This window comes from Condylura cristata, unplaced genomic scaffold (genome assembly GCF_000260355.1).
Source record: "Condylura cristata isolate star-nosed mole 26May11 unplaced genomic scaffold, ConCri1.0 scaffold00004, whole genome shotgun sequence".
In the NCBI taxonomy this organism is placed as follows: domain Eukaryota; kingdom Metazoa; phylum Chordata; class Mammalia; order Eulipotyphla; family Talpidae; genus Condylura; species Condylura cristata.
The window spans coordinates 62,922,007-62,938,582 of NW_004567105.1; the positions used below are offsets into that span (position 1 = coordinate 62,922,007).

At 46.2% G+C, this 16,576-nt stretch overlaps 1 protein-coding gene across 2 annotated transcripts in view; it reads left to right on the forward strand.

Annotated features, from left to right (window-relative positions):
- Positions 1–2,123: 2,123 nt before the first annotated feature.
- The window catches only part of CCDC12 (coiled-coil domain containing 12), a 47,663-nt gene continuing 33,210 nt past the window's right edge, over positions 2,124–16,576 (forward strand). For both annotated transcript variants that reach the window (XM_012720599.1, XM_004676236.2), the window contains exon 1: positions 2,124–2,314. In XM_012720599.1, coding sequence (XP_012576053.1) covers positions 2,219–2,314 — 96 coding nt within the window. In that variant the 5' untranslated portion in view covers positions 2,124–2,218. The remainder of the gene's footprint in view (positions 2,315–16,576) is intronic.

Genomic DNA, 16,576 nt, shown 5'->3' on the forward strand with positions numbered 1-16,576 from the left:
AGAGTCTCGGATTGGAGACCAGGCTCTGCATTTGCTTCACATTTGTTGTTTTCCTAAACCTCAAAAAGTTAAAAGCAAGAGAGGGTGCCTCCTGCCTGTCACAGAAAGAGAGAAAGTGAGGCCCAGTTGGGCCACATCAAGACTACCTGGTCAGCCAGGGACAGGAATCTGAGACCTGGCTGCTGTTTGCTAAGCTACTGTCACCAATACTCCTAGATCCCTTTCCTCCGTTCTCTTCCCCTCAGTCAAAGATGAGGGAGGCCTTGTGTTGGGGAGAGTTCAGGCCCTCTGTTGGGACTGGGGGAAAGTTTGTAGGGCGCAGAAAGGCACCACCAGCCTAGAGCCCCTGGACCTTGGATGGCCAAGAGAAGGCAGACTCTGTCCTCCTGGCTTCTTAGGTAGCCTCTCCCCCATTCTGTCCTTATTTCTGCCCTGCCCATCCTACTTGTGAGTTGACATTTCCTGAGATCCAGGTACTAACTATCCATTTGCCAGGCCCTGGCACTCACTCCACCAGGTACTCAGGAGAGGACACCAAAAGAAGATCCAGGTTAGTGAGGTCAAGTGTGTCGTTTGGAGGATGTGTGCACTCAACCAGGGACTGTGGCAAAGCCCGTCTCGGAAGGGAGTTGCGATGGGAGAGATGCTAAGTAGTGAGACTCATAGCAGGGTACAGACTTGCAAGTCCTGGTATGTATAGGATGGGGTGGAGTTGGGGGAGGCATGGCCTCTTCTCCCCAAACAAGAATAGGTGTGACTTTGTGGCCCCGGACATGCTGTCAGACCTTGACTTCAGCCAAAGTAGTCCTTTGCTATCAGGACATACTGATTAATGTAGGAAATGAGACTCTGGCTGCTCCTGCCAGGGAGCAGTGCACTTTATGGGCATCTGCAGTCCAGGCCAAACCAACTCTCTGCTTCTTTCTAGGAACTAAGCTGGGGGAGGGGGGGTTTCCTTGGGGTTCATTGGGCCAGTTACAGGAAGGAAGAGAGGGCACCACTGAACCCTGAAACCTGCCTGCTCTAAATGGGTTCTGCCATCCGCCACATAGAAGACAAAACATATAAGACTTTAATGAAAAGGAACTTTAATACAGTGAGTTTACAATATGGAAGACAAAGAATATAACTTCTGAGTCAAACATCTGAAGTTACCCATCCCCTCGTGGACAAAAGTCCACCCAAAAGAGATTGGCCCAAAGCAAGGCCTGAAAGCCTGCCACAAGCCTACAGCACTTTCTGGCTGGGACTCATAGAAAAGGGTGAGGAGGAAAAGAGCAAAATCAAAATCAATATAAACACTGCCAGAGTCACCTCCCTACAGGTATCTCACCTACAGTCCAGGGCCAAGAAACAAACACTGTTTCTTTGCATGTTTGCTGCTCTTTGTGGCTTCCTTAGTTATCCTTCTGGCTCGCCATCCTGCTTCCTTCCTCTTCAGATTCTCTTTTTCTTCTTTTTCTCTTCTCAGTTCCACCCTACTTCTGGGTGGGGCAGGGAACCTGGAACTTTCCTTTTTCCTAGGGACCACACTGTTACAGGCCCAGGTTGTTGGGGTCGTTTCTGCAGGTAAGGTATTTTGCCACTTAAGGGGTGGGGGTGGGTGGGTTGGGGATTGGAGTGGATCATCCATGAATCCGGACGGAAATGACCATCCAGCTAAGTCTTATGTTGTGTTGGATTTGTCTGAGCTGAGCTTGGACACTGAAGGGCCTGGGGCACTCAGACAAGTGCAGGGAGCCACTGATAGCTGAACAGGGAGAGGCAGACTTTTAAGTTTAAGGTCGAAGTGGAGAGTCAGGGAAGGCTTCTTAAAGGCATCTGATCCTTGAAGAAGCGTTACAAATGGGCAGGGATATGTGAGGGCATTCCAAATGGCCAGCGTGGAGTTAGCTGTGCTTAGCTCTTAGGCAAACCCAGAACAATCGACGAGATCTATCCTCCTTCTCTCAGGTCTGATTGCACTTGTTGCTTTCTCTCTAATTGGCTTTGGATTAATCGAGTCTTAGAGCGTTTTCCTTTGCCAACCCCGCTACCCTGCCCCACCGATCGATCGACCCAGGAGGAAGATGGCGGGGTCTCCTAAGCAGCTCAGCATTGATTGGTTTTCACGACGGCCACTCTCCCAGTCTTGCCCTGGGATTGGCTGCCAGAAGTTCTTCCACTTCTTGAGCCTGCGCATTGCAGGACTAGAGCGAGGCGGGGGTCGGCGGGCAAGATGGCGGCTACTGCGGCCGGTATGGGCCGGCTAGAAGAGGAGGCTTTGCGGCGAAAAGAACGCCTGAAGGCCCTTCGGGAGAAGACCGGGCGCAAGGTGAGGAATGAGGGGAGAGAGTCGTGGCTAAAGTTGCCAGTTTTCGGGCTTGGAACATGGCCGGGAGAGCAGAGGACTACTGAGAGAAAAGGCAGCCGCTGAGGGCGCGCACGCGCGGCAGCTGGCTCATGCGCGAAGCTTCGCCACACGCCCCTGAAGTTTGGCGCTGGCAGGCGTGGAAGTTTTTTTTTTTTTTTAACGCCGTTGCAGTCTTCGCGCATGCGCCGATTGGGACGTCGCATCGCAGACTTTTCGGCTTTCTTGAATTGTAGACTCCTCTGTGGGACTTCAAAGCCACTTACGGTTTCAGATACTTGGTGGTGTAGGCTTGATTTGTTTGCGTCTGAATGCCGAAACTGCCATTTCACCATGCCTTACCTGCTCTTTCGCCTCGGGTGAAATCCCGTGAATCTGGTGGACCCTTCCTGTCCATCAGCGCGCCAGGGGCAGGACAGAATGCGACTGTACACTGGATGCGCAGCTGGAATTACTGAGCACAGAAATTCAAAATGAAAGATCCATTTGCGCACTTAGCTTCCCAGGCTGCGTCTCTGTGGATGGGCTATCTAGTCCTATTAGTTGCCAGATTTGGAAACGTTTTTTCCTTTTACTTCTCCGACATAAAAGTGGTCTAATTCCATTTCTACTGCTCACTACCCACAGTAATCGAAGAGGAAGAACGCTCAAGTTCACTACCTGTATGCAAACCCCGGCCTTGTCTCTTGGGACTGGGATTTAGGCCAAATTGCTTAATCTCTGTAAGCTCCGGTTTTTTCATGCCTCCAGTGGAAGTTAACAACTACTTCACATTCATTTTCACTGGGTTATTTTGAGACCTAACAGGATATTCTGTATGAAAGAACCCTAGAGACTACAGAGGGCAGAGGTTGTTGGTTCAGCTATTGTAGGAATGGATGAAACAACTATTCTCAACTCGACAAAACACAAAGGTTATTAATAGCTAGGTCTTCAGGAAATGGAAAACAGGAACTCCACTTTCCAAATTTAAAAAATTAAAAAGTTTAGGCTCCTCAGCCTGACCCCTGTTTTCCATCTCGGTGGCCATCTGTGGGAAAGTGAATGGGGAAGTAATCGAACTGGTCAGATTGGCTTCTGTGTCTGTTGGCTATGGTTTGGCCCCTGAGACAGTTATCCCACAAACTGCATGGTCTAGGGAAGCTCAAGCCTCAGCTTTTCAAACAATTGCTAGTCAACCTGCACTGTTGGCTCGGATTTAGAGCCTAGATTATTAGAACTGGACTTGCAGTTAGAATACAAAGGATAAGATACTATCCTCAGGACCCATTGCCATGGGGAGAATGCCTTAGGCCTTCAGGGAAACCTGCCTTTAAAGAGGGATTCTCTCAGTGGACTGAGAATGTGCCTAGTAGTTATTTTTCTCTACCCTGGCAGAGGAATGTTTTAACATCAGTGTTCAAGCTGAAATGCCGTTCTAGAGTTTTGAAATATACGCCTCATGAGGGGAATTGGGATAGGGTACACAATGTCTCTCTGTATTATTGTTTCTTATAATTTCATGTGGACACTTTGCTAATATTCATTCTTCTAATCCATGATTACAAGAGGTCTGTCCATTTGTGTTCTCTTTGATTTCTTCAATTCTAAGTTTCCATTGTAGAGCTCTTTTATTTTCTTAGTTAAATTATTGCTAGGTGTTTTACTGTTATGCTATTGTGAATGGGGTAAGTTTCTTTATTTCTGTTTCAGCTGCTTCATCATTAGTTAGTGTAACAGATTGGAACTGATTTCTGTATGTTGATTTTTGTATCTTGCAACTTTACTGAAATTGTTAATTAGTTTCAGCAGTTTTTATTTATTTATTTTGGTTGACTTTTTGGGACTTTCTGTAAACAAAACCCACTTGCAAATAGTCACAAATTTACTTCTTCCATTATGGTTTAAATGCATTTTATTTCGTGTCTTGCCTAATTACTCTAGCTGGGACTTTCAGTATCATGTTGAACAGAAGTGGTAAAAGGAAGTATCCTTGTTTTGCTCCTAATCTTAGGAGGAAAGCTTTCAGGTTTTCATCATTGAGTGTGATGTCCACTATAGGTTTTTCATATATGCCCTTTATCATTTGAGGAAGTTTCCTTCTCTTCCTAGGTTGTGTGTTTTTATCACGGAGGAGAGTTTTGACTTTTGTCACATGTCAAGTCTTTATCAATTGAAATGATCATTCCCTCTCCCCCATTTTGTTGTAGTATATATTGATTGACTTGGTGTTTAAACCTTTTAATGTGTTGCAGAATTCAGTTTTATAGTATTTTATTAAGGATTTTTTGGGTAAAGGTTTATTTATTTTATGCATACAGGAATTGGGGTACAGGCCAGAGGTGTGGGCAAGGTAAGAAGATTCAAGAGAGAGTGGGGAGCAGAACAGGCAGATCCACTGAAATACACTGCTGAATGGAGAGGTCTCCTGAGCCATGTGGATCTCCTCTGGGGCTGGGGATTGAAACCGTACAATCTGCAGAGGCTGCGGATAGCTTCATAGTGCTTCACTTTAATTTATTGTGCCACCAGGGAGGGCCCAGTATTTTGTTAAGGATTTTTTAAAAATAAATATTCATAAGACATATTGGTAGGTTTTTTTTGTTTGCTTTTTTTTTTGTTTTGTTGTGTCTTTCTCACTCACTAGGGTGATATAGATGTCATAGAACAAGGTAGGAAGTATTCCCTCCTTTTGAGATTTTTTTTTAATGCATTCAGGAGCTGGGGTGTTGGCCAAAGGTGCAGGGTGTGCAAGATTCACTAGAGATAGAGTGGGGAGCAGAACAGTTGGATTCATTCAGCTATACTGTTGAGGGAAGCAGTGGGGCGAGACAGAAGAGCTCAGCTCGCCATGTGGGTCAGCTTCCTGGGCCGGAATCAAACTCTGCTGTGGCTGCCTATAGCTTCATACAGGGAGGCCTTTTCAGTTGAAAAGGACTGGTGTAATTCTTCTTTAAATGTTTGAAATAATTAACCAGTGAAGGCATCTGACCCTGGGATTGTCTTTGTTGGGAAGTTTTTGATTACTTGCTTAGCTTCCTTGTCATTTATAGATTTGTTCAATTTTTTTATTCATGAGTCAGTTTAGGTCCATTGTGCTTCTAGGAATTATTTCACCTAGGTTAACCAATTTATTGGATACTGATTGCTACTTTAATTGGGTTTAATCATAACAATCCTGGCTTTAGAAAGCTTTTGGCTCTCTAAAATACATTTTACAATACATTTCTGAAAATTGTGCATTTGGAAATCACATGGCTTCTATCTTGGAATTAAGAGCTTTCTGGCCTCTGAAGTTTCCTTGTATATATATATATATATTTTAAAGATTTATTTATTTATGGATACAGAACTGGGGACAGGCCAGAGGTGCAGGGACGGTGGGAGGATTCACCACACACAGAGCCCGGAGCAGAACAGGCAGATCAGGCAGATCAAGGAAGTACACTGCTGAGGGGAGCAGCGGGCGGGTCAGGAGAGGTCTGCCGCACCATGTGGATCACCTCCGGGGCAGGCAGGGATCGAACTCATGCTGAAGTGGCTTTAGCTCCTTAGTGCTGTGCTTTAACCCGCTGCACCACCAGGGAGGGCCCTCCTTGTATTCTTTTTAATAAACAAGTTATTGTGAAGTCACATTCGTTTGTTCTGCTGGGAAAGCATTGTTTTTTTTTTTTTTTTTTAAGATTTATTTATTTAAATAAACAAGAACTGAGGTGTAGGCCTGAGGTACAGGCTGGTGAGAGGATTCATCAGAGGCAGAGTGGAGAGCAGAACAGGCAGGTTGAAATGCACTGCTGAGGGCAACTGTGAGTGAGACAGGAGAAGTCTGCTGTGCCATGTGGATTAGCTCCCTGATGGTGGATCTAACTCATGATAGCTTCATAGGGTTGAGATTTAACCCCATGTGCTACCAGGGAGGTCTCACACATTCTTAATCTTTTGGAGGGTTTTTGCCTTTCTTGGTATGCTGGTCCAGGAGCTCCTATTTGCAACTCCATCTAGTCCTTTTAAGTATTGAGTACTTGAAAAGGGAAAGTATTGAGTACTTGGAAAGGGAAAGTTTTCTGGTAGTGCTATTCATAGTGGATCAGCGACAGGCAATAAAGTGTTATAATTCCTTTAGTAGAATACACGGAGCACACACTGTATGCCTGTCATTCAGGCACTGGAGGTAGAGCAGTGAGCAAAGCAGACAAAAGTTTCTGCCCCAAGCAGCTTTTAATTAGGCTGGGAAGACAGTGAAGCAAAATATGTGTATAGGGCCTCCCTGGTGGCACAGGGTTTAAAATCACAGTGCCATCAAACTTTCTACAGACACTGTGGCATGAGTGTGATCCCAGGTCAGGGAGCTGATCCACAGGGCACAGCAGACCTCTCCTGTCTCACTTGCTGCCCCCCTCAGCAGCAGTATATTTCTTCCATCTGCGGGTTCTGCTACCCATTCTTTCTCTGGTGAATCCTCTCCCTACCCACCTTGAGTCTCTGGCCTCCACCCAGTGCTTGTATGCATAAATAAATAAAACAAATCTTTAAAAACAAAAGCAAAATATATGTGGTGTTAGATGGAGATGAGAAAAGGAAAGAAACCAAAGGTACATGCTGCTACTTTTTTCTCTGTACCTCTAATTTCATTTCTATATGGGAGACAACAGTGTTTTCCATGCTTAATGATACCTCCTGCCTGGTTTATCTTATCTGGTCTCTATGACAACCCAAAGAAGGAAGGAGGAAAGTTTATTTATAGATGGACACACTGAGGCAATAAATGTGAGGCGTTTTACCCAAGGTCACATAACTAAGGTAGCCCAAGTGAGTGTTGGGGTTAAGGGTAGAGAGTCTCTGTGTGACTTGGGCAGGTGGCCCAGATGCAGGGTGGGAATGGACTGAGATATCTTTTAGGTTTTTTTTTTTGGTCTATCTGCTCCAGAAAATAACAGCGGGACAAGAGTATAGACCCCAAGTCCACCCTGGCCATAGGACTGTTTCTTAATCCTCTCTGTATCTTGGTTCTGGCCTTCTTCACCATTGATGTCCTTACTTGTCTCAGTTCTTTTGTTTACATTTATTTTACTATGGTAAACTGACACTTGCCATTTAACCATTTTTCAGTGTCATTAGGTATATTTGTACAGGGCAACCTTGTCATGGAATGGGTTGCTTGACTGTGGGTCCTCACCTAGGCACTTAAACGAGATTTATAGTAAGACTCAACTGCAAGCATACACAAAAAATGTTTAATAAAGGGTTTACTTACAAAAAAGGGGAAATGGATAACTCAGGGAGAAAGAGAGGGCAATAAATTGGTGAATGCGTTCCACCAGCTCTGCTAAGTTGGAATCCCAGTGGCATGCTGAGACCTGGTGAAAACCAAGAACTAGTAGCTCCTCATGGCCCACATATCTTGGCCGCTCACCTCCACCCTCAGTTCCCAGCCATCCTCCCTTCAGTGCTGATGACATTATGGGATTTGCAGTTCCTGGTGTCTGATCATGTTACAGGGTAGCCCAGAGTGGACTGGGCTGCCTGTCTGTGGGGCCTCACCCGCGCACTCACAATTCAGTTTTACTGCAGGTACACACAAAAGGGTCAATAACGTATTTATTTACGAAAGGGGAAAAGAATAGGAAATAACCCAGGGAAAGAGAGCGGAATACAAAGTAACTGGAATACCTGACGGCTAGGCTGATTGAACACACCGAGTCACGAGTCACGCTGTCCAGAGAGCCGTTTCCTGAACAAGAGAGCGAGATTCAATTGTGCCCTATTTATCCCCCAAATGTCCCAGAATTCCTGCTAGCTCTGCCCTTGGGTCCTGGCAGTTCTCTCCCTGGCACTGCTGGGAGTTGTAGTTTCCAGTCACTGGAGTGGAGGGTAGGGTCCATAAGAGCTGGAGTAGGGGTTGGGGTCCATAAGACTCTGCAGAGTTCCTTTAGGACATCCTTCCCCTTAACAATCTCTTCGGTCTGGAGTAAGGGTGGAGGCTACAAAACCTTTGTGGAGTTCGTTCAGGGCATCCTTGGCCCTAACACACTGACACTGTTGTGTAGTCATCATCACTGTTTCCCAAAACTTTTCATCACCCCAAACAAACTGCATCCTTGAAGCAATAACTCCCTAGTCTTTTCTTACCTATCTCCTTGTAACCTCTGATTTACTTTGCCTCCATATTTTGCCTTTTGCTGTACCTCATATAAGTGTTCAGTTTGTTTGTCTTAGCAAAGTGTAAATTTTAAAAGTTCATACTGTAGCATGTATCAGAATTTCACTCCTTTTTAAGGCTGAATGATACCCATTATGTGTATTTTTAAAAAGATTTATTTATTTATGCATATAAGAAGTGGAGTACATGCCAGAGGTGTAGGTGGGTGAGAGGATTCACCAGAGACAGAGTGGGGAGCAGAATGGACAGATTAACTGAAATACACTGCTGAGGGAAGCAGCAGGCTGGTCAGGAGAGTCTGCTGTGTCGTGTGACTCACCTCCCTGGTAGGGGCTTGAACTAGTGTTAAGGCTGCAGATAGCTTCATAGTGCTGCACTTTAACTGCTTGCACCATCAGGGAGGGCCTTAAATGTATGCTTTTACCACATTTGGTTTATTCATTGGTTGATGGACACCTTTTGCTATTTTGACTAATGTTGCTACTGATGTACTTATTGGTGTATAAGTATCTGTTGGAGTCCCTGTTTTGATTTCTTTCGTGTATGTATGTAAGGAGTAGAATTTATGGGCAATATAGTAATTCTGTGTTTAACTTTTTGAGGAACCATCAAGTTGTGCTACAGAGGTTGCATTTTACATTTCTACCATCAATGCATGAGAGTTCCAATTTCTTTCCAGCCTTTCCAGCACCATTTTCCTTTAAAAAAATAAAAAAAAGTGTACCATGTAGGTCAGCTCCCTGGCTAGAGACCAAACTCATGTCATAGTGGCTGGCAATAGCTTGATAGTACTGAGGCTTTAACCCTGCACCACCAGGGAGGACCCTACTTGTGCTTTAATAAGTTTAATCTCCAATTCTTAAGTTACAGTTCTATTACAGTTTTAAAATTGAATTACTTTTCCAGCCCCCAGTTGTTTGCTCCTTGTGGGACCTGTGAGTAGCAGGGCCAGGAGGAAGCATAGCCTGCACGCTGCCAACAGGAAGCAAGGAGTCTCCACCCTCTGGGAGGAAGTAGCTCCTGCTTTTGGGTCAGTTCTCCTATAGGGTAGATTGCTGGGTGCAGCATTTGCTCAGCCTGCTCCTTTCGAAGGAGAGTACCTGTTTACCCCTTGGGGGTGTCTCTTTGCTGGCCCCCTACCCCGTGGTAGAACTTTTATTGAGTATCCACTGTATGGCGGCATCTGAGTTTCAGGTGTGGGGTTGATTTTCCTCATGTTTGTATTTTCCCCCTCCCACACACATACACCAGACTATATATAGACTCATAGTTGAATGATATTATGGAGGAATCAGTCTTGAGACTGTGACAGAGATGAGACTGGGTCATGAGATTTCTGTTCATTATTTAGCAATAAAGCTCCCTGTAGTCAGGCAGCTTGTCAGTTTTGCAGAGGACTTCCTTGTTAGCCCACCTCATGCAACTGATTTGTGAAGGAGTAAGGCATTCATGGGTGCTTGAGTCACCAAAGTCATGGAGAATAAGGGACTCCAGGATTCCAACTAATGAGTGACCCCCTTGGGTGGGGATTTTATATGGTGCGCAGCAGTGCCTGAAGCTGCATCCTACAGGTCTGCTGGCCCAGGTTGACAGGTGGGACAATTACATGTGCTATTAGATTGTACCACAGGGGCTCATTTCCTAGGACAACAGACTGTATGGGAAAGCTTCATGGAAAGGCAGAGTGGAACTTGAGTAGAACCATGATGTGAGACTAGGAAAGGAGTATTGAGATCTGGGACGGTGTCTTCCAGAGGAGTAATTCAGAGGTAGGAACAATCAGGGACACAGAGGGGACAGTAGACGATGTGACAGGGGGTTTCACAGCAAGCAGTAGGCAGAGATTGGGGCAGGGGTGAAGTCTGAACATACTGCTGGGTGCTCTGGGCCAAGTTCTTACAAGAGCCAGGGTTTTGGGAAGCCAGCTGGGCATAATTTTCTATATTATTTTTGAAATTAATTTCTCGATGCTCATCCTGAAGTTCCATTTACTGGTGAGTAGAACTGCTTAAGGCTGTCTGGGGAAGTTCCGTGGCATCTCCTTACACCAGCAAGATGGTGTAAGGTTTCTTTGTACTCCTCTGACGGTCCTCAACTCCCATTTCTTGAGAGCTAAGGAGAAGATAGGTGGAAAACCAGCTGACCCTCAAGGATCAGCCTTGGGTAGCCTAGAGTTGGGGCCAAGGCCTTTGAAGTTGTTGTTTTTCAAAGACAAAGGTGTCTCAGCAGGTGTCTGTTCTGAAGATGATGATTCAGAGAGTAGTTGTGAACTGCATTCTCAAGAAACACACCTTGTGGAGAGTGGGAGCATTCCAAGGTCTTAGGAAGCACATTGGAATTTCTGACTTGGGTGCACCACCAATGGACCCCTGACCAGAGTGGGTTGAGGATGGAAGAGGAAGCTGCTGGAGGAGGAGCTAGCAAGTGTTGGGGGATGGGAAAGAAGAGGACAGTGAGAGGGAAGTGGCAGTGGGGAAGAGTCCAGTGTGCTGGGTGACGAATCAGACTTGTCTGTGTCCTGCCCATCCCTCAGGGGCCTGACCCCATATGGTCACGTCCCCAGGCCAACAGTCTGGTTGATTATTCAGTTGAGGTGACGGAAGACCTGTGCTGACAGCCTTTTGCAGGCTGATAGTCATAACATTTATGTGGCAATTTGTGGTGGGACTCACAACTTCTCCCATCCCTGAAGGAACCTTTTGAGGGGGGTGTTGGTTTTTCCCTCTTTAATAGACCAAGATTCCCAGACCTAAAGGAACCTCCTGTGGCTTTGGGATATTGCTGACCCTAGATGACCCTGTAAGCCCTCTCCATTCCTCACTCCTGGTACTTGAGAACAAGTCGCCCCCCCAAAAGGGTCTCCTTTCTGGCACCCACAGAAATTGCCATCAGACTGCCTGGTTGGAGCTGTGTGGCCTATGGAAAGCACACACTTTGGTGTCATATGAATCGGGTTTAAATCTTAACTCCATTCATCATAGAAGATTTTTAAAACCCTGGGCTTCTCTATCCTTGTCTATAAAATTGAGACATGGCTTCTGCCTGCATCAGTGGGAATGAAAGTCTGAAGTGTCGAGCTCAAGGTCTTACACACTGGCCTTTTATAAACATGATGTCTGTTCTCTCTCACTTGCCCTCTTGGAAGTCAGGACACTGCGGTGGTCCACCAGCCCTTTCTGCTGGGCAGCAGTGGGTGAAGCTGGCCTTGTTTCTGATGGAAGCAAAGAAGAGGTCTCTTGGTCCTCCTGGCTTTATTTCACCTAGCCCTAATTCTTTGAAAGTGGAATTCATTCTTAGTGCAAAATGTTAAGTTAATGAGAAAATAGGTTTTCAGAGTTGTAGCTCTGGGGTTAGTAGCCCCAGACTTCCTAAGAACTGAGCTCTTTTCTCAAAGCCAGTGAGAGGGAAAAGTCTGTGGTGGGATACTTGGGCTCGCAACACAGACCCCTGTGGATGAGCCAGTACTGAAACTTTGGGCTGAGAAATCCCTTCTGAGGTCTTTGACTTGTCCATGTTTGAAATGAAGATGTTGGATCAACCAGAGGTTCTCAGACCTACCTGCACACCAGGATCACTTGAGGAGGCAGTTTCTCATCCCTTCTCAGCCCCCCCCCCCCCCCCAGGTAAAAATTCTGCTCTTGATGTAGATCCTAGAAGTCCATGCCTTTTTAAAGTTTCCTAGATGGTTCATTTTCCTGGGAATCTCTTATCACTCCCTTGACATTCTATCACTGGAAGTAGAGCACCTCTTTTCCCTGGACCCTCAGCTGCCCCTTCCTTGCTGCAGGAACTCTGCATCTAGCCAGAGACCAGGATTGATTGAGCACCAGTGCTGTGCTAGGCTATGGGCATCCAGCTGTAAACAAGACTGCCTCCCTCCCTCGGGGGGACTTACATGGAAAGGAGGGTAGACTGTACAAAGAAGCTAATGTCAGGAACTTTTGAGGGGTGGGGGTAGGGGTATGAGGGAGGTGCCTCCAAGCTGCCCTAGGCTGGGAACCCTTTTTCAGGGAGTAGTGGGGAGAGGATATGAAGATCTTAGGGAAGAGCAATTCAGGCTGAGTGGAGAATTACCCTTGACCTGTTTGAGGGGAGGAAGAATCCCTGTGTGGTCAGAGAGTAGTGAAAGGCTGGAGGTTAAGGATGGGAATAGGAGTAGGGGGCCTGGGAGTCTGGACCTCACTTTAAGGATGCTGGGAGCCATCACTGCCAGGCCCTGCCCTGACTATGTGGAGGTAGGAGGCTGCTACATTAGCTCGGGTATGAGGCAGTGGCGCTCAGATAGACCAGCAGGCTTATGTCCTGACAGATGAACTGTGGGGCTGGGCCATCTGGGTGGGGTGGCTGTGCCTGTTCCTGAGATGACAAGTCTAGGGGAGAGTGGTTTTGAAGTGGAAATCGGGACCCTGGTTTTGGTCACGTTAGGCTTAAGATGGCTACTAGATATCTAAGTGGAAAGACTGACCAGCAGTCTCTGGACAGTGTAGATGCTTGGGTGGGTAGGATTCGAAGTCCTCAGGATGGATGAGGTCCCCCAGGGACACAGTTTGGGCAGTACAGACAGGATCAGGAGACATATTTGTGCCCTGAGGCATGTCCTGGGGGAATTTGGAAGGATTCAGCAGTGGAAACCTGGGGTGGGCAATGGGGGCTGAGAGCCAGGTGTGGGTTTGGTCAGGACAGAGTAAACTGATCCAGCTGTTTGAGGAAAGTGAGTATGGGAGGGAAGGTGCCAGAGGGCCAGCCACATTAGAGAGACTGGTGGCCACAGCTCACAGTGAATTGCACCTCCTTCCCAATTTTTAAAAAAGATTTATTTATGTACACAAGAACTGAGGTACAGGCCAGAGGTGCAGGGGGAGGGGGATGGTGGTGGTGGTAAAGAGATTCACCAGAGACAAAGTAGGAAGCAGAATAGGCAGATCAACTGAAATACAGTGCTGAGGGGAGCAGCAGGCGAGACAGGAGAGGTCTGTTGTGTCATTTGGGTCACCTCCCTGGCCAGGGATTGAAATGGTGCTGAAGCTGCTTAACATAGTTTCATAGTGCTGCTGCACTTTAACCCCTCGCGCCACTGGGAGGCCCCTCCTTCTCAATTCTTTAAGGCCTCTCTGGACTCATCCATGAGACCCACTGTCTTTTCAGGAGAGGTAGTTCCAGGCTGAAGCAATGCCTTGTGACTTTACTTTCTGGGCTGGCAGCTTCTTGCCCCCTTCCCTCTGCCCCTGAGGGCTACTTGCTGGTGATCTGAATGCAGTCTCTGAATCAGGTTGGTGGTTTCTCTCCAAGTTCCCTGTACCAGTGGTTGCCTGGACAGATTACTTTTGCCACCTTGCTTTATACACATCATCCCCTGCCACCCCAAAACTCTGGTACCAGAAGATAGATAGATAAACTTGGGCCCTCCCTGGTGGCGCAACAGGTTAAAGCACAGCACTGTGAAGCTATCTCAGCCACTGCAGCATGAGTTCGATCCCTAGCCAGGGAGGTGACCCACATGGTGTGGCAGACGTCTCCTGACACGCATATTGCTCCCCCCAGCAGTTTACTTTGTCCATCTGCCTGTTCTGTTCCCCACTCTGTCTCTGGTGAATCCTCTCACCACCTACCCCCTGTAACTCTGACCTGTTCCCCAGTTCTGTATGCATAAATAAATAAATCTTAAAAAAAAAAAAAAGATGAACTCCTTCATTTTCAAGAGCTTCTGCTTCTTCAGCCACAGTAAGCCCTGCATTCCAGCGTAAAGGTGGAGTGCAGCTGTGAGTGCAGAGGGAGTTGAGAAAAGAGAAGTGCGCCGTGCACATTTATTCTTTCCAGTGTTTACCCCTAGTGAGAACCCTGATTTGCAAGCTGTCATAACTGAAATGCAGAGAGGGACCATATACAGGCTCACTGGAGCTTACTTACCCCATGGTGTTCTGACCCTGGAGATGGACACCAGGGAGCCCACCACTTCACGGCAGGGTTCCCTGATGCTCTCTCTGTGGGGTGGAATTGGTTCCACCTCACAAACCTCCCCTGGGAGTTGTGCAGGGCCGGGTTTGGCAGAATATCAGCTTAGCCTGATATTCTGGGAAGAAACTACCAACCTTGATGAGAGATGAGCCTCTTCCCAGGTGTCCCTTGGAGGTCAGGCCTTCCGAAGGCAGACCCATGCCTGTTCTGGATCCTTCACTGTTTATCGCACCTCTAATGGCAGAGGCAGCTTCATGTAGCATAAGGAACTCAGAATAGGAGGCCATGAGAGATGGTCCCTCTTTCTTCTCCATCACTGATGTCAGTTGTTCTGGCCTCATTTTCCCCTTTGGGTAATTTCTGTGGCTTTACTGGGTGGAACCAGGTATTTGTAAGACCTCACCAGTAGGAGGGTCAGGGAATTCGAAAGTAAAGGAATCTTGAAATTCAAGCTGGTTTTTAATCCTTCTGTTGGTTTTGCAACAGAAGAATTTATGTGACCTTGATGGTGAATTCCTTAGTTGTTTGCCATCTCTTAGAGCCTGGAGGGCACCAGAGGGTGTAGTTACTTCCCTCCTGGTGTCCAAATAGCTGTCTTGGGTGGATTTGGGGGAGCCTAGAATATTTCTCTTTGGATGACTTGTTTCTCACAATCCTCTAAATAGAATTAGTCTTCTCTTTAGCTTTTAATGACTTTTTTTTGGTTTCTAAACAGATTTTTTTTCTGTTTTTAAAACTTTTAAACTGAAGTGTTCTATACACAGAAAAATATACACAGATCAATCAGCTCAGTAACTTTCATTGGGCAAACACAGCCATGTCCTTGGTCGCTCAGACCAAGCACATGGCAGCATCCCAGAATCCACTCTTGCTCTCACCCATGTGCTTGTGGCCCTGGCATAAGTCACTCAGGACTCCTGTCACCACCAGTTGGCCACTCTAACTTTGACCCTTATATAAAAGGATTCACATAATATATAATCTTGTATCTGGCTTCTTTCGTTCATCATTAGGTTTGTGAGCTATTGTATATAGCATTAATTTGTTTTTTAGCTGTGCTGTATTTCATGGATTTATCCATTCCACTCCAGATTGTTCAGCTGCAGCTGTTATGGATTGAATTGTATATCTTGGTAAACATATGTACATATCTGCTGGGTATCTCTGGAGACTTCGTCTGGCTATTTGTAGAAGCAGTTTTCCATCACAGCCACCATTTTACACACTTACCAGCAGTGTGTGAGAGTTCCTTTTCAACATGTATATGGTTAGCCATGCTGGGACCCCTTTGAGGTTTACATTTTTACATTCCTCCTAACTATTGACATTGAGTTTCTTTTCATATGTTTATGTGAAGTTCACTCTCCCTCTCCCTCTATATTGTATTGCCTGACATTTTTCCATATTGATTTCATGAATTCTTTATTGGAATACTGGGTGAGTTCACTGTTCTGTATATATATTGTGACTAGTTCTTCTTTCCCTCTAGACCTTGACTTAGATATTAATTACATTCTATTTTTTTTTCTTTAGTTGTTGTACAAGCCAGAGGTGGGGGTTGGGGGTTGGTGGTGGTGAGAGGATTCACCAGGTGAGGAGTAGAAGAGGTAGATCTTCTGAAATATACTGCTGAGGGGAGCAGCGGACAAATTAGGAGAGGTCTGCTGCACCATGTGGGTCAGCTCCTTGGCCAGGGATTGAATTTAGAGCTGCAGTGATTATGACAGCTTCATAGTGCGGTGCTTTAACCCCTTGCACTTCCAGGGAGGCCCCTTGGCTATAATTTTAACTGCAGACATTTGAACCAAGATTTGGTTGATTGTTGGTACTAAGAACTGCAATAAAGAACTGAAATGCAATTTGTGTGCTTGTTTCAGGGAAAGATGGACCCTCTTTCATCATAGGATTCTGAGGAATATTTCCTCTCTGTCCTCACCTACATATTTCCCCTACATACCCCCAGTTCACCTCAAGTATGCATACACACACATACAACCTACTCTCCTACAAATAGTGCATTCCACAACTTCATACACTTCCCTAGTGCTCCCCACATACCCCAAACAGCACTCCTCATTGACCCCTAAATCAATACCCCAACCCATGCCTACTACATTTCATGCCTTCCAGCA